This window comes from Heloderma suspectum, chromosome 9 (assembly GCF_057233095.1).
Source record: "Heloderma suspectum isolate Gila_16-S chromosome 9, 16-S_ref, whole genome shotgun sequence".
NCBI lineage: Eukaryota > Metazoa > Chordata > Lepidosauria > Squamata > Helodermatidae > Heloderma > Heloderma suspectum.
This window is the reverse complement of record NC_139466.1, coordinates 29,057,183-29,081,251: the sequence shown is the minus strand read 5'-3', so window position 1 is coordinate 29,081,251 and position 24,069 is coordinate 29,057,183. Positions and strand designations below refer to the sequence as shown.

The 24,069-nt window shown below is 43.8% G+C and overlaps 1 protein-coding gene and 1 non-coding gene across 2 annotated transcripts in view; one reads left to right on the top strand and one right to left on the bottom strand.

Moving 5' to 3' along the window:
* The window catches only part of LOC146338551 (connector enhancer of kinase suppressor of ras 2-like), a 230,969-nt gene that overhangs the window by 168,787 nt on the left and 38,113 nt on the right, over positions 1 to 24,069 (top strand). The window contains exon 9 of the mRNA XM_084813277.1: positions 23,313 to 23,459. Coding sequence (XP_084669403.1) covers positions 23,313 to 23,459 — 147 coding nt within the window. The remainder of the gene's footprint in view (positions 1 to 23,312; positions 23,460 to 24,069) is intronic.
* On the bottom strand, positions 18,645 to 18,719 carry TRNAA-UGC (transfer RNA alanine (anticodon UGC)). The gene has a single exon. It is a non-coding gene; the product is annotated as a tRNA-Ala (tRNA).

Sequence of the window (24,069 nt, the reverse complement as noted above, 5' to 3'; positions counted from 1 at the left end):
CCTGAAAAGGCCATGTGGTAAAATGCAGGGATTTCTGCTTTCATTCATCAAAACCAGTAGCTGTGCATTACTCACTGGGCAGGAACATGCTGTAATTCAAGGTTCCCAGCAGGGATGTATGAGAATTTTGTTTCAGTTCATGAATCACTTGAAAATGCCCCATTCACAACCCTGAACATGCACAGGAGACCATGTTCTCCAAAAATGTTTGCAAATTCCAAAACTTGCATTTGCAAAATGTGTACTTGAAAAATGCACAACTTTCTCAAAATGCACAACTTTTCCAATTCTGACGAACTGAAAAATAGGTTGCAAACGAGAATGGGAGCAAGCCCAACTGAGCTATGAAGTAAAGTTCAGAGAATTTCAGTGAGCTGAAGCATCCCTGTTTCTCCCATCCCTGGTTGACAGGCTAATGGCAGTCCATTGTCATTTTTTTTAAAGGAACCAGAAATGTTTCTTTCAGTGTAGTTGCTCCACACTGGGAGGGACCATAGCTTGGTGGCAGAGCACATCCTTTGTGTGCAGAAGGTCTCAGGTTCAATCCTTGGCATCTCCAGCTGAAATGATTAGGTAGCAGGTGTTATGAAAGTCCTCTCTGCCTCATTTTCTGGAGAGCTGCTTCCAGCCAGAGAGTAGATAATACATGTCTAGATGGACAAATTGTCCGACCTAATATAAGGTACCTTCCTTTGGGGATTGCAAATTCTTATGTCTGGTGCCCCTGCATATACACACATCCCGAACCATCAGGCACCTGCTTTCCCATGGTGTTATCCTGCATGGCTGTGATGCTGTCATGCTGGTAGAGCCAATGGTGAGTGTCTTCATCACCCAAAGGGGACTTTCTCTGCAGGTATGATGGGAAAGTGCCTTGTGATGAGCCGTACCCATATGGCTATCATGTGGGAAAGTGGCTGCCATGTAACTCTGTGTGACTGTATAACCTGGTTTATAAACAGGAGAAGATAGAGCACTTGTCATTGAACCATGGGTTGTTATGTTGTGTGAACCCAGCCACACCAACAAACCATGGTTTGTTAATCAGGAACAACCCACAGTTCACAACCCAACAACGAACCATGAGTTCTTTTTGAAGGTTGTTTGTGACTGGCATACCATGTGTTGTTAGTGCATCTGTGTTCACACAACACAACAACACATGATTCAGCAACAACCGACACTCAAAGCATACTCTGACTTGTTGTGTTGTATGAAACCACCCTAATTGTGTGATAGGGACCTCAGCCTTGCGAGGCTTCTATCCAGGCTGGTTTTGCGGGGAACCAAATCAGCTTCTGAACTGATTGTGCACTCCCTATATATGTTGTATATAGTCTGATTCTATCATAGAATCCCTGTGTGTTTATATCAACAGATACATATACAGATTATAACTGTTCCTAAGCCTTAAGGATATGGAGGGATAGAAATCTATTTTAAAAAAACAAAACAACTATGGCTGACAATGATTTTTAAAGGCCTTGAATCACACCAGACGCTGTGTGTGCTGGGATGCAAGCCACATCACAGTTGGAATCTCTGATTTGGAATTTTATTTCTTTATTTTTGACCAAGCATCCTTAACTTTGCCTCCAAACAGTTTTTGCCCTTTTAATTAAGGAATCAGTCAATACACAAATTTCCAATTAGTTTCACAAATGCTTGCTTCAGTAGGTAGAAACAGTCTGCAGAAAAATCAAAGCCCTTCTGTTCAACTTCAGTTTCAAGAGTCCAAAAGCAGCTTTTATAATTAAATCACCATCAACTGTGGGGGAAATGCATGAATTGTACATTGGAATATTTACAGTGGTTTCTTTGAGATGGCATGGCATCCCCTTTTGTAACTGGCTACTTCAATATTAACAGATCACTTTCATCATGTTAGTTATGAGATTTGTTGTTTCTTCGCTGGGTTTTCTGGTGTAATCAGCATTTTCATTCTGCTAAAATTGGCAGCCCATACTGAGCACAGGGATGTCATGGAAGTCCAGGAAAGGGCTGGAGTCTGGCGAACATCCTTCTTCTCAGGCCCTCAGATGGCAGTTCGCAGATCCCCTTGCTTGCCCGACTTGGCATGCCCTCAGGGATCCTCGCTTACCCGCCACCATTTTGCGGAAAACCACGGGTAAGCTTTTTCCATAAATGGCCATTTTGCACAAAATGGCAGCTGTAAATAGCATGCCCACATGCTGAAAGAATACAAAAGGGTTGTCACAGCACTATGCAGGCTAGACTGCCCACTGCTGCTGTCACCCACAGTGGAAATACTTCTCCACTGTTTGCATATTTGGATGGGCTGGGAAAGGCCTGGTGTACAATAGAGCTCCTATAGAGCTCCTCCACATTTGGAGGAACTCTGGCCCATTCAAGGTTCCTCTTCACATGGAGGAGCTCATAGGGATGGCAGAGAATTTCTGAGAATTTCTCCACGAATCTCGGTGAGGCCAAATGCCAACGCATTCGGCCCCCCGAAATTGGCGGTGAAATTATCCGCCCCCCCCCCCGGGATGGGACTTACCTCCTGCGAATGTCCCTCTCAGCGGCGGGTCCTGGCGGCGGTTCGGCGGGGGCGGGGGCAGCGGCCGGTCTTCTGACCAGCTGCCACCGCCACCGCCATTACAAAATAAAGTAAAAAAAAAAAAAACGTGATAGGCTACGTAACGATTAACGTAGCCTATCACGGCTAGATTTCCAAAGTCCGCTGTGATAGGCTACGTTAATCGTCAAGTAGCCTATCATGGGTGACTTTGGGGGGGGGAAAGCACGTACGCAAATGGCGGTGGCCCATGGGGGCCACCATTAGCGTTCCTTATTTTGGCACGTCTAGTCTACGTAAAGATTTACGTAGACTACGGCGAAAATAAGGGCAACGCTATTTGCCTGAATTTCGGCCGGGCGAGGCGGGATGCCTCCCCCCCCTCGCCTGAACTTCAGGGGGAGAAGCGAAGCACCTCCCCCCCACCGCGAAGCCAAGCTGCAAAAAGGTAAGTGACTTTCGTACATCCCGAGAGCTCTACATGTGGAGAGTAGGGATGTATAATAATTTCATTTTTGCTCGCAAAATATGCGAGCATGCCCTGTTCAAAGCTCTGAACATGAGTGCAAGCATGCGTCCACTGAAAATATTTGTCAACAGTTGAACACGTGATCTCATTCTTGAGTCCCAGTTTGAATTCAAAAATTTTCTAATTTGCGCAAAATTCCTAATTTGTATGGATTTCCTGATTTGCACAAATTTCCACCACGTATTGAATCAGCCCCATTCTGGTCTATGGAGGAAAGTTGTGCAAATTATTAAACTTGCACACATTTGGGGAAGCTTGTGCAAATATCCCATTTGATTGTTGCCCCATTTGCGCAAGTTTCCTGTCTGTTCAGAGTGAGCAGCAATCACAAACACAGACAGGAATTGGGCACAAGATGAGCAGCAAGATGATGTTCAGAGAATCCTTGCCCATCCCTAGTGGAGAGCCCCTTCCCATGCCATCCAAATGTGCAGATGACAGAGAAACATTTGCACCCATGGTGTTGGTAGTAGCTGGGGTGAAGCTCTGGCACATATAAGGGAGGGCAGGGTTAGCCCACATGATCCTCCTCACGAGTTCTTTTCCTCTCCATTGCTGCTTCCTACTCCCTTCAGCTAGCTATACTCACATATTTCCTATAGGTACCAGGGGAGGCAGGTGGCTCGAATTTTGGTGGGGATATGGATCCTTTCAGGGTTTCACTCAGAACCAGCCAGAACTCTAAAAAAGCTATCCAAGGTACTGAACACTATCCCCTAACTAGGCAAAGCACCTTCGATAGCTTCTTTAGAGTTCTGATAGCCTCTAGTGATGGGTACACTGTCTACAAAATCACCATATTCTCCCCCTCTTAAGAAACCCCATACTCCCACAACCCAGCACTACATAATATAACTCGTAGTCCAAGCAGGTGGTCATCTAACTCAGACAGGCCATCTTTCAGGTTGATCAAGGCCAGCTTCTCATGTAGTCTATAATGTTGGTGACAAGGTGAAATCATCTAACACCGGCTGAGTCTATCAAGGTAAGAAGCATTCCACACACATCCATCAGAAAGTTTATCAGTATAAGGTCGTGTTCTTTCAACAACATTATGATGGAATAGAAATCTATATTGTCCTTTCCATAAAATCCCATGTACCTAACACAAACAAGAGCCACATTTCATTTTTGTATTCCTTAGCCATATACATTTTAGTTTTCTCTTGCATGTGTTCCTTTTTCCAACTCTTTTTCTCAAGGCAGGTTTGAAAGTTACATCTGATGTAGGTTTTAAGACCCCATCAGCACATAATTTAATGTGCACCTCTCTCTCATGCAATAACTTTGCAGGTGACCTAACTCCTTGCATTCTGTGTAGCTCTGTATACTTAGGGATGGACGGAACACTTACCTTCCTATCCGTTCTGATTCCGCGGGGGGGGGAGGTGCTTCTTCCCTCCCCCCAGAATCCTCGATGGGGGGGAGGCGATCCGGTCCTCCCCCCTGGAATCCTGCTGGCCGGCTCCGCTCCGCAGCCAAGCCGTGGGGCCGCCAGCCGGCTCCAGCCGCCCGCAGCCAGACATCCGGCTGCTGGGCAGCCCTGCAGGGATGCAAATGGCAGCTGTCGTAGCTGCCGCCATTTGCATCCCTGTATTTAGCCGTGATAGGCTATGTAAATACTTACGTAGCCTATCACGGCAGGGGGAAAAAAACCCTGCGTACGCAAATGGCTGGGATTTTTTCCCCCTGCTGTGATAGGCTACGTAAATACTTATGTAGCCTATCACGGCCTCCGCAGGGACACAAATGGCATCCCTGCATTAGCCGTGATAGGCTACATAAGTATTTATGTAGCCTATCACGGCTATGAAGAGGAAGCGAATGGTGGCTGCAGGACAGCCGCCATTCGTAAAGCAGCGCGGACGGGAGCAGGTAAGTGCTCCATTTTGCGCGCCTTTTGTGGGTTGGGGGCAGCGGGTACTTCGTCCCGCGTGCCTTTCATGGGTTGGGGGGGCAGGGGCTTCATTCCACGATGGGTTTCGGTGGGCTGAATGCACTGGCATTCGGCGTCACTGAGATCCATTGCAGAATTCTCTGACATCCCTATGTATATTTGCAAAAAAAATCAGTCGTAAAAATTTCCCGTGCTTTTCCTTCTTACTTAGCTGTTTCTAAATCCTTTCATATTTCTGTTAAGCCTCTCAATCCCTTTAGCTTGAAGATAATATACAAATGACTTTCTATGTATGACACTTCGTTCTGCTAGAAAAGGTTCAAATTCCAATGAGGTAAACTGAGCACCATTATCAGAAATAAGCTCTTTAGAATGTCCTTCCCTACTGAAGAAAATGGTAAGAAATCTAATAACTGTAGCAGAGGTAACTTGCAATGTAAAACCTACTTCATGCCATTTACCCTAATAATTAATGTAACAGCATAACAGAAATCAATTGGAGTAGCATCAAAAGGTCCTACAATAACAATTGCAATCTGGAAGTGGAACAGGCTGTAGTTGTGATGCATATGTTACTGCCACCTTATCATGTAGATGGCAAGTGACACATTATTTTATAACTGCTTCATCCATCCCTGGCCAGATCTCTCCAGCTCTGTTTAGTTCTAACAGTAACTTGATGGGTATCAGTTGCCAGACATATGAATATAGACTGCAATTCCTCTGGCACAAATAGCTGATGTGTCCCACCATAACATATATCCACCATATAAAGAGAGTGGGCTCAATATTTTATTATTATTATTAGCCCATTTGCTTGTCAAAAATTCCCATAACTTTTTGTGGAATTAGGCATGCCAAACATGCAGCCAGGAATTGCTCTTGTGCAATTGCGATGAACATATGAATAATAAGTGCAACTACTTCTTCATCCCCTTCCAATAAATTCAGAGGATGGCAAAGGCAATCAAGACAATCAGCTGTCATATTTTGTGTCCCATTATCTATACCCCATCTAGCATTATACTGACCATCCAGTAATACAATTTCCTACTGGTCTCACTTCCTTTGAAATTAGTAATGTTGTCAAAGGCCTATGATTATGTCAAGGTTCCACTTATGACCTGGATCATCTGAGCAACTCCAGAAGGATCTCTTGCCTCCTTAATAGTTCCATCTTCCTTCTTTTAAACTTCCCCTTCCCAGTAATGTGGGGTGACTGAAACTGTGGACGCAGGGTTTAACCACAACAGTTTACTAGTAGATTTAAAGCAAACAAATTACAAGTAAAGGTGTTTAAAGAACAGAGCTGAGTGATAAAAAAGGAATTAAAAGAAAATAACAGATGCAAAATGCAAGTTCCTTTACCTTAGCTGTCCTTAGACTTTTCTAGGCTGCTTCTTCCTGCTCACTCTTCAGATTCTGCTCTCACTTCAGGCTCTGGCTGTCTCTCTGCTCTTACTTGCTCTCTCACTCTCTTTATATACCCCCCTCCCTCAAAACTGAAAGTACTGCTCCAAACCTGAAGAAATGAAACTTAAGTGGAGAAATGAAACTGACACTTAACCAGATAATTGAAACTACTCCTCTCAGGCTTACCCCCTCCCACCAGAAAACTCCAGGCCTCCAAGCCTGACCTTTTTTCTCTCTATCTCTTTTGCCTCTGTAGGCCTCAAACCTTCACAGATTGGAATGCTATTTAAATGCATGGAGCATGATTTGTAAGGATGGCCCCATGAATATATCCTCCATTTTTCTGCAGCCCAAACATAAGCAAGTGCCTCTTTTTCAGTAATTGAATATTTCCTCTAAGCATCAGAAAGTGTTTTTGACACAAAGACAAGTGTTCTTTCCATGTTATCCTCGTGGAGCTGAATAAGTACAACTCCCCATCCATAATCAGAAGCATCCATCATTACCATTCGAGCCAATATGTTATGAATTTTGTCTTTGCTAAGTATTATTAATCTAGAGTTCCAGTAGTTAGGAAGCTTAAGGGAGTTACTCCCATGCATGGTTAATCCTATGCATATTTAGACAGAAAAAAAGATCTGCAATTCCCAGGATCTCCCAGCCAGCATGACTGGCTAGGGAACGCTGGGAGTTGTAGGACATTTTTCTTTGTGAATGTGCATAGGATTGTGCCTTTAGGCTGGCAATTAACCATCAATATACTTCCCAAGAAAAGAGCTACGCCATAGTTTGGCTTGTAAGGGAAATACTGTATCTTTGCATCCATTTGACACTTTTAATAAAATATAAACTTCCAATACATATATCAAAATATTAAAATAGACTGAGATAGGGAGGTAACACTTATTTAGTTTAGTTTAGTTTAGAGTTATATATCAAAATATTAAAATAGAGTGAGATAGGGAGGTAACACTTGTTTAGTTTAGTTTAGTTTAGTTTAGTTTAGTTTAGAGGAGAGCATTGCTAAGTGCAAGTTTTTGTCCAGCCTTGTTTAAGCTGTTCCAGCTGACAGGTGCAGTGGACTAGCCTACCAGGCTCTTGCTTGCAAGGCAGAAGGAACAGCAGGGGCTTGTTTTGCCTCCTGTTCCTCCAAAAACGGGATTGTTGCTAGATGGCCCTCAGTCAGAGCCTGTCCTCTGGGGAAGACGGGCTGAGATGCTGTTGTATCCAATGGGCAGTATCCAACTGTGTCATTCTGTTAGCACGAATGATGTTGCGCTAGTGGAAACTAGGTTCTGAACTATGCGCAACTAAAGTCATGTTTGCACAAGCACAGCTGCATAAGCAGTTGTGCACCACTTTTGTGCAACCCGTTGTGCATCACTCTTGTGCAACCTGTCGTGCATCACCCTTGTGCAACCTGTCGTGCATCACTCTTGTGCAACCTGTCATGCATCACTCATCCACAACCTGTTGCGCAACCCATTGCGCAACTGCTTGCTCAACTGGTGGCACAAGTGTAATGAGCACCCACTTGCCAAAGAGAAAGATCCAGCAGAGCTCGGCTAGCACTATTTGAGTTTGTGGAATGGCAGAGTTGGATACTGCCCAATGGATCCACAGCCCCTCCCTCCCCACTTAGTGACAGGCTCCTGACTCTCTCACTTCTTCCCCTTCCCAAGGTTGGTGTTCTGACCTCGGGAGAGGGGGAAATTTCCACATTGGGTGGAAGGGATTTGGGGGTGGAGGAGATCTGCAGTCGGAGCTTTCCCTCCAGCTTCCCAGGGGGAAATCCATGGCTGCATCCTATGTCCCCTGGGGTGCTGTCTAGGAGCCAAAGGATTGTGTTCTAACTATAATTGCATTCAGTAACTGGCTAATCCTCCAAATAAAGCAAACAAGCTGAATCAGGTAATATAGAAACTGCTGGGCAAGTCTCTGACATTAATTCGATATCCTTTGATACCCCAGCAGTGGTACAATATTAACAATGCACATTTGGGTTTTGGGTTTGGGGTTTTTTGCTGCAGTGTGTGCGGGATTAATCATAATCCCACTCAAAATAGTAACATCTGGTACCTTAACTCCATGTACTTGCCGATTAAACTGGGTACTGTGATTATTTTGGCAAAATGTCACATCTGGAATGCTGTCCCAAGGGAAGCTTGACTGGCACTCACAGACTTTTAAAGTATATTACGGTACAATCGTAGGCATGTTTAGACAGAAAAAAGTCCTACAACTCCCAACACCCCCAGCTAACCATGCTGGGTGGGGGATGCTAGGTGTTGGATGACTTTTTTTTTTCTTCCTGAACATGCATAGAATTGTGCCCTTAGTATTTTTAGGGTAGTATTCGTGTTAGTCCTACATAGAGTAGACCTACTGAAATGAATGGACAATTAAGTTAGTTGTGTCTTACTTAAGCCTCATTTATTTATTTATTTATTTATTTAGTAAATGCCTTGTAAATAAATTTCTCATAAGTAACACAAACATACAAATAAAATGCCAATAAAAATAATCCTCATTTAAGCCTCATTTATTTCAGTGGGTCTACTCCGCATAGAATTAACTCTGGATGCTACCCTTAGTGTTCCTGGTGCAATCCTATGCATGTCAGAAGTAAGCCCCATTGAGTTCAATGAGTCTTCCTCCCAGGAAAGTGTGTTTAGGGCTGTAGCCAGAGATCTATTATTTTAGTCCCTGCAATGTGGTTTTGACATTTATACCTAATGGTCATTTTAGGTTTTGTATCTGTATTATACTTCATGTTGTGTTGGCATGTTTATACATTTTTATATTGTTGATTGTTTTTATTGGCATTTTATTTGTATGTTTGTGTTACTTATGAGAAATTTATTTACAAGGCATTTACTAAATAAATAAATAAATAAATAAATAAAGTGCACTGCCTACAAAATCACCACAAAGGGTTAGGGCCTTATTTTATTCATACATTAATGATATACAGTCAGGGCCAGAAATATTAGAACAAGGATAACTGTTTTGGCAGTTGGCCTCTGTACACCATCACATTGAAGTTGAAAGGAAGGAAACACACCCTGATGGGAGCGAAGTCAAGACTTTCAGCTGTAATTCAAGGGGTTTGACAAAAGTGGGGCACTAACCATTCAGGAAGTACAGCCAGTGGCATACACCCCCCCCCCCATCATTGGTGGCTTATAAGTAATGGAACAAACCAACATCATTTCAAACTTAAGGATCGCCTTTAATACTCGGATGAAAATCCTTTGCAGTCAATGACTGCCTGAAGTCTGGAACCCATGGACATGACCAAATGCTGAGTTTCCTCCCTCGAGATGCTTTGCCAGGCCTTTACTGCAGCTGCCTTCAGCTGCTGCTTGTTTGTGGGTCTTTCTGCCTTCAGTCTTGTCTTCAGTAAGTGAAAAGCATGCTCTATTGGGTTGAGATCAGGTGACTGACTTGGCCATTGAAGAACATCCCACTTCTTTGCCTTGAGAAACTCTTAGGTAGCTTTTGCTGTACGTTTTGGATCATTATCCATCTGCAATATGAAGCGGCGTCCTATCAGTTTGGCAGCATTCGGCTGAATCTGAGCAGAAAGTACAGCCCTATACACTTCAGAATTCATCCTGCTGCTTTTATCAGCAGTCAGGTCATCAATAAACACCAGTGACCCAGTTCCATTGGCAGCCATACATGCCCATGCCATAACACTGCCTCCACCATGTTTGAGAGATGATGTGGTATGCTTTGGATCATGAGCTGTTCTTTTCCTTATCCATATTTTTCTCTTCCCATCATTCTGGTACAAGTTAATCTTGCTTTCATCAGTCTAGAACTGGGCAGGCTTTTTTAGGTGTTTGCTGGCAAAGGCTAATCTGGCCTGTCTGTTCTTGAGCATTAACCAGTGGTTTGCACCTTGTTGTGAAGCCTCTGTATTTACATTCATAAAGCCGTCTCTTAACTGTAGATGTTGACAATGACATGCCTACCTCCTCAAGAGCATTCTTGACCTGGCTAGATGTTGTGAAAGGGTTGGTCTTTACCACGAGCAGAATTCTGCGGTCATCCACTTTAGTTGTCTTCCGTGGTCTGCCAGGCCTTTTGCTGTTGCTGAGCTTGCCAGTTCATTCCTTCTTTCAGGATGTTCCAAACTGTTGTGTTGGCCACTCCCACTGTTTTTGCTATCTCTCTGATGGGTTTATGTTGTTTCCTCAGCCTAATGATGGCCTCCTTCACTCGCATGGACACCTCTTTGGACCTCATGTTGGGAACATGGGAGTTCCAGTGAACACCTACCAAATGCAAATGTAACACTCAAAACCACCTCCAGGCCTTTGATCTCCTTGATTGGTCATGGGGTACCCAGGAAACAGGCCACACCTGGCCATGCAGCTGCTTGTCAGCCATTCGTTCCATTACTTATGAGCCCCCAACGATGTGTGTGTGTGTATGCCACTGGCTGTCCTTCCTGAATGGTTAGTGCCCCACTTTTTCCAAACCCCTTGAATTACAGCTGAAAGTCCTGACTTCGCTCCCATCTGGGTGTGTTTCCTTTCAACTTCAATGTGGTAGTGTACAGAGGCCAACTCAGTGGTGAGTCAATCCCTAAGGTTATGTGGTTGCAAGTAGGGATGTTTGAGAAATTTGATTCAGTTCATTTTTGATCAGGATTTTTCCCAGTTTGTACCTTCTGGACCAAACACGGACTTTATCAACTGTGTGCATCTTTGAAATGTACGCAATCTTCCCCCATTGATTAAAGCACATTTATGTGCATTTTTCAAAAGCATTTTTTTCATGCACATTTTTTCAGATGTACATGCTGTCAAATGCATTTATTTTGGTCCATGAATCATACTGCAAGCTCAGAAATGTATGGACTTCAACTGCAGATTGCATCTGAGTCTGTGTTTAGGCCGGAAGATGTAAACTGGGTAAATCCTGATCAAGAACAAACTGAAATAAATTTCTCATACATCCCTAGTCTAAATCAGGGGTATTCATGGTTGACAACCATATTCCCTTGTTGAAAAGTGGTCAAGGCCTACATGTCACCAGCACCAGGCAGAACCAAAGGCAAAAGTGGGCAGGACTTCCCATTCTCTCTAGAAAGTCAGGGAACCTGCTTGGTTCTACCAGGTGGGAGAGGATGCTCAAGAGCAATTATGTTGCAAATACCCAGGTAAATGCCATTTATCTGTTCCAGAATTCAGCCAAAGAATGGTAAAAGGCACCCTGTTACTTGTGGCTGTGTCCTCGATGGCACAATGCTGAATCCAAGAGGATCTACACGTGATGTAATTTGTTACTGTGTATCTGTCTAACCAAGGCAACCAGACTGAATCCTATTTATCTCAATTTTCTTCTATTTTAAGCTTTCCCTCCCCACTTTGGCAGGTAAATCTTATATAGTTTCAAAATCCATTGACTTCTATGTTGGGTATATATTTAGCTTTCCAATGTTGTAATATAAATCTTTCAGCTATAAAGAAGCTGTCAATATTCAGAGAGTCCCCCTTCAGTGGAAGGAAACTAGGGATGTCAGAGAATTCCACCACGGATTCCAGTGAGGCCGGATTCTAAATCGCTGGATTAGACTATTTTTGGTCTGTGTCATTTTCACATGTTCTGTTTCTGCATTAATCCACATTTTAAAAATTGACATGAATTCTCTGACCCCCGGGATCCGTAGTGGAACGGCCTCCCACCCCCCCACCACCCCACAGAATCCCCCCGGGACGGAACTTACCTGGGGCGGATGCAGCGGCGGCTCTGGCAGCAGCTCCAGCTGGTCTCCCAGCCAGCCACAGCCGGGCTGCTGCGGCTGCCATTTGCATTCTTGCAGCCGTGATACACTACGTAAGTATTTACGTAGCCTATCACGGCAAAGAGCAGGGATGCAAATGGCGGCCACTACTCCATTTGCACCCCTGCTCTTTGCTGTGATAGGCTACATAAGTATTTACGTAGCCTATCACAGTAAAGGCAGCCACGCAAATGAAGTAGCAACCACCACACCATTTGCATTGCTGCCTTTACCATGCTAGGCTACATAAATACTTACATAGCCTATCACAGCAAAGAGCAGGGGCGCAAATGGCGTAGCGGCCACCATTTGCATCCCTGCTCTTTGCCGTGATAGGCTACGTAAATACTTATGTAGCCTATCACGGCTGCTTGCAAGGACACAAATGGCGGCCGCTACGACGCCCGCCATGTGCCGCCTCAGCAGCCTGGCCGCGGCCGGAACTCCGCCTGCGGCTGGCCCTGGCCGGCGGCTCTGCGGAGCTGCCGCAGAGTGGAGCCAGCCAGGGAGGATTCCAGGGGGAGGGACAGAGCGCCTCCCCCCACCGCAGATGCCCTGGCGCAGAGCCAGGTAAGGGATTCATACATCCCTAAAGGAAACAGAGATGCCAGTCTGTGTCTTAAAGTTAAGCAACTGAAAATAAAGTTTGGCCATGATCAAGGAGTCAAATTGATGCGGTCACAAGCAGCTCCCAAAATGGGACTATTTTAGTTGGGGTGTCTTGGCACTTTAAAGACTAACAGATTTATTATGGCATAAGCTTTCATAGAGTCCATTTCATCAGATGCATGAAACGTAATTAGTATAGAGGACACAACTGTAAACAGTGTGCGGTCCAGTGGTCATTAAATGTAAAAAGTACACTCTGTGACCAATTAAAATGGAAATGTATGCAAAATAAGCACAGCAACCACCCCAACAGCAGTAATTGAGGAAACACATCCTAGATTTGCTGTGTTAATTAACAACTGTAGTGGGATAGCAACAATTGTCTCATTTTAAGTCCAAATGGAGAGCATCCAATTTATTGATAAGTCCTGACTGATGCAGTGGTTTCGTGCAGGAGTCTCCCTTTGAAATGTCTTTCTGGGAGGATTAGAACTGCCGGGTCTGCAGTGGAGTGTCCTTGGAGATTAGACTGTTCTCCCATTGGCTTTTGAATGTTGCAATTTTTGATGTATAGAACCTACAAACAGTGGAGGCTGGTGGCTCCAATGTCAGCAATGTCAGTCGGGCAGTAAATCCTCTCCAGATTTCAGTCAGAACCAGTCAGAATTCTAATAGAGCTATCCAAGGTGCATAGATAGTACATGGTCCCAATTTGAATCCCTGACATGTCTAGCTAATTGGATCTCAGTTAGCAGGTGATGGGAAAGACATGATAGATGGATAAGCATGTGGTGTCAAGGTTAGGGTGTCAGACTAAGGCAGAGGTGACCTGGGTTCAAGTCCCCATGCAGGCTGAAAGCTCACTGGGTGACCTGGAGTTATGGGCAACTCTCTCTCTCTCTCTCTCTGCATAACCTGCCTCAGAAGGTTGTTCTGCGTATAACATGGGAGGGAAGCGGAGAGTCATGTATGCTGGTTTGAGCTCCTTGAAAGAATACATGAATAAATGTTAGATTTTTGTCCCTGTTTTGTGTAGAGACTAGCCTCTTGCAGAACATAGAAGGCCATGGCAGTTGATCTTGGGAAATGACTCTTCAGAAATTGTCACTTCTCAGAGAAATCCACAACGGAATTTAATGAGTTTGGATTTCTATGAATTCAAACCATGAATTCCACAGTGGACCAGCTTTTTTTTCAAAAACTTTCCAGAATTTTATGCAAATTTAGTCATAGAAAAATATGTTTTAAAAAAAACATACACACCAGCCAAAAATGTGCATTTTCCCCATCAGCTAAAGCATGAACATGTGTGTGTGGGGGGGGCGATTTGTGCATTTTCACAAGTGCACATTTGTGCAAATCTGGGAAACTGGAAAAAATCCAGTTCCACCAATGAACAGAGAATGGAACAAAAGGCACCTGACAATCCATGAAATGCAGATGGAACAGATTTTACAAAATCTGTACATCCCTACTTGTCAGAGGTAGCTTCTGTTGAATTAAAATGGTGAGGAAGGACAAGGCAGAGGAAGATGTTCTGTGACAGAGAATGGAGTCCACAGGGTGCTCAGGCAGCCTGACCTGGAACATTTTAGGAGAGTCAGGCAGGACTACACACCAACTACATTAACCTGTTATGAGGGAGATACCCTTTCTGGTCTGCTGTGGTTTCTGTCTGGTTGGAGTCCACAAATGGTTCATGCCTTGACTTAGACGTAACCCTCTTTCTTTCTTTCTTTCTTTCTTTCTTTCTTTCTTTCTTGTTTTGTTTGTTTACTTTAGGGTATTTTAAAGAGAGAAAAATATAGGGGAGGAAGACTGAGGAGGGGAGTGCAGGAGAAAGAAAGAGAGAGAGAGAGAGAGAAAGAAAGAAAGAAAGAAAGAAAGAAAGAAAGAGGGGGAGGATAAAGGTGATCATTTATGGAAAATTAAATTAAATTAAGTTGGCCACATTAAGAGCAGTTCAGTGGCAAGTTGAAGTTGCACCAGCAGCTTCCAGGCAGCACCTGAGAGTTTCAGTATGCAACCTGGCTGTCACACCCTTCCTGGATTCCTAGAGAGGTCCTAACCATACTTATGATTGTGGTTACTCCTTCTGAATAGGACCATACTGCACCTGTCTTGAAAGACCTGCACTGGTTGCCAATTGCTTTCCAGCATCAGTTCAAAGTGTTGTTTTTCACTTTTAAGGCCCTAAATGGTGTAAGACCTGTCTATCTAAAGGACCACCTTTCTGATTATTAACATCTGCCCAAAAGGCCTTCTTGAGGGTACCATTGCTAGGGATGTCAGAAAATTCTGCCACGAATCTTGGTGAGGCCAAATGCCAGTGCATTCGGCCCCCCAAAATCTGTAGCGGAACGAAGACTCCTGCCCCCCCACCCCATGAAAGGCACGCAAAATGGGACACTTACCTGGTGCCGTTCGCGCTGCTTTGTGAATGGTAGCCGCGTCTGCGGCCGCCATTCGCTTCCCTATTTTTGCCGTGATAGGCTACGTTAATACTTACGTAGCCTATCATGGCTAACGCAGGGACACCATTTGCATCCCTGCAGAGGCCGTGATAGGCTACATAAATATTTACGTAGCCTATCATGGCTAACGCAGGGACACCATTTGCATCCCTGCGGAGGCCGTGATAGGCTACATAAATATTTACGTAGCCTATCACGGCAAAAAAAGGGAACGCAAATGGTGGCTGCTGTAGCTGCCGCCATTTGCGTTCCCTTTTTTTTGCCATGATAGGCTACGTAAATATTTATTTATTTATTTATTAAATTTATTAATCGCCCATCTGACTGGTCACCCAGCCACTCTGGGTGATGTACAACCCACCATAAAACAATTTAAAACAATAAAATTTTACCATAAACATTTTTTAAAAAATACCCTAACCCACCCCAAATGCCTGCCTGAACAACCACGTTTTTAATGCACGACGGAAGCTCATTAAAGAGGGGGCATGACGGAGTTCCCTAGGGAGGGAGTTCCACAGAGTGGGGGCCACCACAGAAAAGGCCCTCTCCCTCGTCCCCACCAGTCTAGCTGTCCTGGCTGATGGGACAGAGAGAAGGCCATCCGAGGCTGATCTTGTTAAGCGGCCTGTCTGGTGTTGCTGGAGGCGCTCCTTGAGATAGGCTGGGCCGAAACCATATAGGGTTTTAAAGGTCAAAACCAACACCTTGAATTTGGCCCGGAAAACAACTGGTAACCAGTGCAGCTCCTTCAGCACTGGAGTGATGTGATCTCGCCAGCGGCTGCCTTTAATCAGGCGAGCTGCCGCGTTCTGTACCAGCTGCAGCTTCCGAACCGTCTTCAAGGGTAACCCCATGTAGAGCGCATTACAGTAGTCTAAACGAGAGGAGACCAGGGCATGTACTACCGATGGGAGCAGATGGTCGGGAAGGAAGGGGCGCAGCCCCTTAAATTTAATTAATAAATTTAATTTATGTAGCCTATCATGGTAAAAGACAGGGCTGCAAATGGCGTAGCGGCCACCATTTGCGCCCCTGTTTTTTTGCCGTGATAGGCTTCGTAAATATTTATGTAGCCTATCACGGCAAAAAAACCAGGAACGCAAATGGCTGCCGCTACACCACTTGTGCCCCTGGTTTTTTTTTTGCCGTGATAGGCTACGTAAATATTTATGTAGCCTATCACAGCCAAAAAACAGGAACGCAAATGGCAGCCTCTGTAGCCACCGCCATTTGCATCCGCAGGCTCCACATTCACCTGCGAATGCACCCGGCCGGCAGCTCCGTGGAGTTGCTGTGGAGCTGGCCAGGTTAGTATTTTGGGGGGAGGTGTGGAGCGCCTCCCTCCCACCGCGAATCACCCCATCGAAAAGGTAAGTGACTTTTGTACATCCCTAATCGTTGCCCTCAGAGGCTTATTTGTTGGGCATGGGTGAAAGGGCTGTCTCCTGTATCACTCCCAAATGATGGAATCCGCTCCCTCAAGAACTACAGATGGCCCCCATTTTCTTGGCTTTTAGAAACACTTCATTGTCATTATCCTTTTAATTTATGTAGTAAATGTTTTCCTGTTTTCAACATTATTGTTTTTTATTGTTTTGAAGTGTTATTGTTCAAATCATTGTGAATTGTCTTAAGAACCTAAGGAGAGCCATGCTGCATCAGACCAAGGGACTATCTAGTCCAGTGGCCTACCAACTGTTGATGGGAAACCCACAAGCAGGACACGAGTGCAACAGCTCCCTCGCACCCATGTTCCCCAGCAACAACTTCTTGTTGTACAACTTCTGATACTGGTGGTAGCATAGAGCCATCAGGACAAGTAGCCATTGATAGCCTTCTCCTCCATGAATTTGTCCAATCCCCTTTTAAAGCCATCCAAATTGGTGGCCATCACCTCATCTTTGGGAATTGAATTCCATAGTTTAACTATGCACTGTGAGAAGAACTAATTCCTCTGATGTGTCCTGAATTTCCCACCAATCAGCTTCATGGGATGACCCTATTGGGTTCTAGTATTATGAAAGAGGGACAAAAATGTCTCCCTATCCATATTCTCCACACCATGCTTACTTTTGTACACCTCTATCATGTCTCCCCTTACTCACCTTTTTCCAAGCTAAACAATCCCAGTTATTGTAACCTTCCCCCATAGGAGAGTTGCTCCAGCCCCTTGATCATTTCAGTTGCCCTTTTCTGCACTTTTTCCAGTTCTACAATATCCTTTTTAGGTTCCTTCATGGCTTTTTAGCAAATAAGTTGGTATATAAATGTTAATAATAAATAAATGGGAGGTCTTGTGCTGCCAAGTGAGTCCTACATCATCAGGACCCAGCTTCTTCAGGCTTGCTGTTGTCACAGTTCTTGAGGACTTGTTGGTGATTGTGGGGAGTCCAGTGGAGGGTTGATTTTAGTTGGGGCACCTTAGGTCCCCTGAGTCTTTGGGTTTAATGCTGGTGGAAAGCTCATTTTTCTATTCTATGTCAAGAATTCCAGTCCACTGTGATGTAATCTTTCTATTTTTGCCCTAATATCATATCTCAGCAATACAGTCGATAACGCCCTAGGAGCTTTCCATCGTAGCCTGCTGGCATTCAGGGCAAGTTGCCCTCAATCACATATATTCTTAGTATTTTAATGGCTTCCTCATTAAGGTTTCTCCTTAGAGCAATTTATCTTCAGGACATTAATTATTTAAACTTCTTCTGTAAGAAGGAGCTGGTGAAAATCACTGAGGTTCCCAGATTTTAACATGTACACCCCACTTTAAAACTGCTGCTGGTTCTCTGAGGCATGATTAAATGTTAAGAAAATTAGACTTTGTTGATATCTAGCTTAAATACAGAGACCAAAAAAAAGGAAAAAGAAGAAGAAGAAGAAGAGATGGTTTTGTAATAAACTTACAATTGATTTATATCCAAGGACATTCATTAGGTTAAAAGAAATCACCTCATAAATTATTTGGTTTATGCCTGAAGGAAGAACAGAACTCATGCGAGTTAAATCAGTATTAATAATAACTTCATGCCTGTTTACTCAGAAGTAAGTTCTACTGTGTTCAGTGGGTTTACTCCTTAGTAAAGTGTGTTTAGAATTGTAACCTCCTTCTATATTCTGTTAAATCCCTGCCCAAAAGGCTAAATTTCTATTGTGCACTGCAAAGCACAATCTTCCTTCTCAGTAATGACTTTGCAAACCAAGAGTGTCATTTATAGAGACTGGGGGAGTGTCTTCCCTCTCCCCCCTGTTTCAGACCATATGTTGTTATGAACATAAGAAGCTGCCTTATACCAAGTCAGGCTCTTGGTCCATCCTGCCCAATATTCTCGACACTGACTGGTAGCAGCTCTCCTGGGCTTCAGGCAGGATTCTTTCCTAGCCCTACCTGGAGAAGCTGGGGATTGAACCCGGGACCTTCTGCATGCAAAGCAGATGCTCTACCACTGAGCTACGGCCCCTCCCAAAGTTATTATTCCTCAGGAGCTCCTATATTTCTCGCCACACTGATATTCATTCATTTCATTCATTCATTTATTATATTTCTGTACTGCCCCATAGCCGAAGCTTTCTGGGCAGTTCATAATAATAATAATAATAAATTAAAGTACATTATATAAAGTATAAAACCATTCATGTAACAACACAGAACAATTAGCACACACAACAACAACAGCATATATCTAAAACAATTTTATTAAACAATCAACCAGAGAGAATCAAAGAGACTCCTTATATGCTGCCAAATGCCTGAGGTAAGAGGGCAGTTCTAACATGGTGCTGAAAAGATGACAGTGCTGGTGCCAGGCAGGCCTCATCTGGGAGATTATTCCATAAATGGGGGGCCACCAGCGAGAAGGTCCTCTCTCTTGTTGCTGCCCTCCGAGCCTCCCTCGGAGGCGGCTCCTGGAGGAGGGCCTTAGATGCAGAGTGTAGAAGCCACACTGTTTGCTGCCCCTTAGTAGCTCAGCTGGCCTGACTGGATGTTTTCATCAGTGATGGTGAAGAAATTTGTTCAGGTTGCATTTTAATGCACATGTACCTAATTTTACACTTTCAAACCACTATGCAAATGAAAATTCCTCAAAGTTTTGCAATGAAGTTCTCCAATTAAAAAAAGGAGGGTACATAGTGCAAATATTACAGGAAATAATATTAACAATGCATGACATTAGGAAAATCGCTTGCAAAAAGTATGCATATTAGGCAAAAATCCACACAAAAGTGCATGTATGAAGAGAAATGCATACAAAAATACTTACGAATTTTCATGCAAACTTTTTAAAAAATCTCAAAGTTTGGGATGAACTGAACTTAAGACTAGGGATGTACGACATGTACTCACCCGTCCATTCCGGGGCATCAGCGGTGGGGGGGAGGCACTCCATCCCTTCCCCCGGAATCCTCCCCGGCTGGCTCCGCTCCACAGCAACTTCACCATTTGTGTGGCTGCCAAGCCATGATAGGCTACATAAGTATTTACGTAGCCTATCATGGCAAAAGGAAGCCACGCAAATGGCGGCCGCTGTGCCATTTGCGTGGCTGCCTTTTGCCATGATAGCCTATGTAAGTATTTACGTAGCCTATCATGGCAAAAGGAAGCCACGCAAATGGTGGAGTTGCCGTGGAGCGGAGCCAGCCAGGAAGGATTTGCAGCTGCAGCAACCTGGCAGCAGCCAGGAGACCAGCTGGAGCCGCCGCCACCACCACATCCTCCACCAGGCAAGCTCCGTCCAGGGGGATTCCGCAGGGTGGCAGGGGGGAGGCCGTTCTGCCACAGATTCCAGGGGGCTGGATTCTAAGGAATCTGTCCTCACTGGAGTCCGTGGCAGAATTCTCTGACATCCCTACTTAAGACTGGAAACATGAGAAACGCAGAAAAATTAGGGATGTGCGAATCAGCAGAACTCAGGCTCACTAAAGTTCACTGAATTCCATCTCAAAGCTCATTCCAAATCGAGTCCATATCAGATTACGAGCTTTGTTGTTGTTGTTTTCTTTTCCCATAAAACTCTGTGCATATTTCCATGTGCATTTTTCCAAATGTATGCATCAATTGTGCACCTCTTTGAAATGTACACATTTTGAAATGTACGCATTTTGAAATGTACGCATTTTAAAGTTATGTATATTTGAAATATATGCATTCTTTTCCCATGATTAAAGCATATTGGTGCACATTTTTAAATGTACTCATTTGGAAATGTACACACATTTTTGAAATGTGCACATACTGTTGAACACAATTGGGGGGGATGCGCAAATCACATTGCAAGCTCAGGAATATGCAGAATTTGACCTCTGATTGCATCTGGGTCCAGGTTGAGAGCGGAAGGTGCACACTGGGTAAAATCCTGATAAAAAATGCACTGAAATTAATTTCTCATACATCCCTGAGAGAAAGCGAAATGGGCAGAGCTGACGTGGTGCCATCAAAGTCCGGCCACCAGCCTTGGAGTTCTTTAAAAAGCCTCTCCAACAGAGAGGAGGGAGAAGGAGGACTGAAACCAATGCTGAGGAAGGCTCAGAATTCATTTGCCCAGGTGATAGGGATGAGCCACCCACAGAAGGAGTTAGCCAATGGCTCCTTCCCAGACAGCACCTCACTATAAAGGGGTTAGAACAGTGGAGATTAGTGGCTCTGATTTCGGTGGTGCTGTGAATCCAGCACCAGCCAGAACTCTAAAGGGGCTATCCAAGGTGCTGAATGCTTTCCCTAAAATAGTCTCAGCACCTTGGAGAGCTCCTTTAGAGTTCTAGCTGGTTCTGACTGAAACCCAGAATGGAATCACAGCCCCACTGAAATCAGAGCCATCAGCCTCCACTGGGTTGGAAGTAGCCAAGGGAGGCTCCAGGGAGGGAGCCTCATATTTGCAGAAGAACAAATAATCTTTAGGGTGGGGTGACCGAAGCGGGGGGGGGGGGAACCAAACCAACTGAATGAGGAAGGAGTCTCCTCGGTGGTCACAGAATGATGACAGTTGTGGGGGTAAAGAGGGATAGGAAATGGAGTAGAGTTTCCTAGAAAATGGCGCAGCTATCTGGCTGGCTGGCTGGCTGGCTGGCATCCCTAAACAGAGGCACTCCAGACTGCGACATTCTGTTTCAGATCCCCCTTGCACATAATGACAACAATTGCCATGAAAATTATTATTTATTTATTTATTCGTTCATTCATTTCATTTCTATACCGCCCAATAGCCAAAGATCTCTGGGCGGTTCACAAAAATTAAATCCAAACAACACACAATAAAACAATTTAAAATATACAGAACATTAAAACCACAATATAACAATACAACCACAATAAAACCTAGCAGCAGTGCAAGAGTTTAAAATACAGATTTAAAACAGCAAAGATAAAAATTTAGAAAGCTAAAATGCTAAAATGCCTGGGAAAATAAAAAGGTCTTCACCTGGCACCGAAAGGAATACAATGTAGGCGCCAGGCGAACCTCACTAGGGAGCTCATTCCAGAGCCGGGGTGCCACAGCAGAAAAAGCCCTCCATGAAAATGCTCTGCTTTTGTGCAATTTCATCTTGTGTTGATTCACAAGCAGCCTTTGAAACCTTGCTGAGCATCTGGCCCCCACCTGCACCTCTCTCTCAACCCCTGGCACTGAAATCTCAAATGGCAGTTCTAGAAATGGTCCATAAGGAGTATTAAAAAAACAAACCAACCCACCATCTTCTTTTCTATGTTCCATTTATATAATCAGACTGTTTAACAGCCATTTCAAAACCTTGTTTAAGCATTGCATTTTATGAGATGATGAAATGTTTATGCATGAGAACGAAGAGGGGAGATCTTCCTCTGTTCTTGTAAATGTAGAAATGGGAAATTAAAGGGGATGTCATTATTTGTTTTCTTTTCTACATGCTTAAGCAACCATGAAATGCTTCTAAGCAGTTTGGAGAGGGTCAGAGAAGTGTGTGATACTGGACTATTAGCAGAGCTTTAATTTCAGATGGGTGGTTATAGCATGCAATAACTTAAGAAACTCAGTTCCTCTCCGCGGCGTTTTCCGTAACTCAAATAAACGATGTTTTATCTTTAATTAAACACCTTGAAGGAATTGCACCAATATTGTTCTACAATATGCTGGCAAACTTCACTTCCCCCTCCCATTATGCCCCCCCATCCCCAAATTAACAGGTTCTATTACAACAGCTAGGATTCATTTTGTAATTATTCTGAAGCTGTTGTTCTGTAATCCTCCAGTGAAACACACTGATACTTCAGTAGAAAGGATAATTAAAAGCAATAATTCAGTTTGTTTAGAGGGTATAAAAATTAGAGCAGTACATCATTGCCATTAAAGGATAAAAGGGCTTTTTGAATCACACTTGATATTTTGTCATGATATTACCATATTAAAAAAATACAAATATAAACAAGCAACGGTTACCTTTTCTGTTGAAGAGAAAGGAGAAAAGTTTAACAGAAACGCTAGAACTTCTACTTCTTGTCTTGAGAAATCTGTAACACTTATAAGTAAGAACATACATATCATGTAAAATCCATTCTGTCTTTGTTTTGCAGATTGTCAGGTGCCTTTCATTCCACAGTCTGCCCATTGACAGAATCTGATTTTTTTTAGTTCCCCAACTTTGAACATGCAAAAATGTGCAAATTCTCCCAAATATCCAAAATCCCCCTAAATGTACATTTTCACACATTAGCCTATGGGGAAATGCGCATTTTGGCCAGTTTTTAAAATTTTGTGCATATTTTTCTAAGATGAAATTTGTGCAATATCAGGAATGTTAGAAAAACATTCTGCCCGACAGGGGAAAAGCCGGTCTGCCACAGGATCCACCATTTGGATTCATCAAAATCCGAACTTCTTTGGTTCCGTTGCAGATTTCTCCAACATCCCTACCTATAGAACATCTATAACCTATATATAACATTATGTCAATAACAGGACATCCCTTGTCCACGGTCCACCATACAGAAATCCATGCAAAACATCCTCACTATTTCAGGAAGCTAAAAAAAAAAAAAAAAAAGAAAGAACAAAATTTCAAAATTCCACTATGGGATTTCTCTTCAGGTTGGCTGGCAGTTAAAGAACCTGGTAAATGCATTGCGTGAAGACCCAAATGGTGTGATCTTAACCTTGAAGAAACGGCCTCAGAACACCCTGGTTTCTGCTCCTGCTCTTCTGAAGAATGTGAGGTGGAAGCCTCTTGCCCTACAGGTAAGGTCAACTTGGGACAGTATTTCTTTCTTGTAAGCACTGTTTAATGAAAAGCCAAATCAGTAAGGTTCCCATTGTTGTTTTTCTGACACCAAGAAGTACCGTCCAGCTCCCAATGAGCCTGATTAACAGTGGAGAACAGAGGAGCAACTACTCTGATTAACCCTTACGGGTTTCTGGAGATTCCCCACCTATGCTTTCATTATTTAAGTCTCTTTTGATTTTGCCTTTTCTTCAGAATAACCAATATTCAATGGATACTATTGGACACCTGGCTGGAGGATTGTTTAAGGATAGGTTGCTAGCACACAGCAAATGTGAGAAATCAACCACAGGGCTATATATCATTACTTCAGAAAAGGACCAAGTATGTTCTAAACTGCTACATTCAGCACCTTTTCAAGGGCAACGTAAGAACACAAGCAGAGCCATGTTGATTTGGAGCAAAACCCTACCTAGTCAAGCATTCAATTCCCACAGTAGCCATCCAGCTGCCTGTGTGAAACCCACAAGTGGTACATGGCTAAAATAGCACCCTCCCATCCATGTTCCCCAGCAACTGGTGTACAGAGACATACTGCCTCTGGTATTGGAGGTAGAACATAGCAAT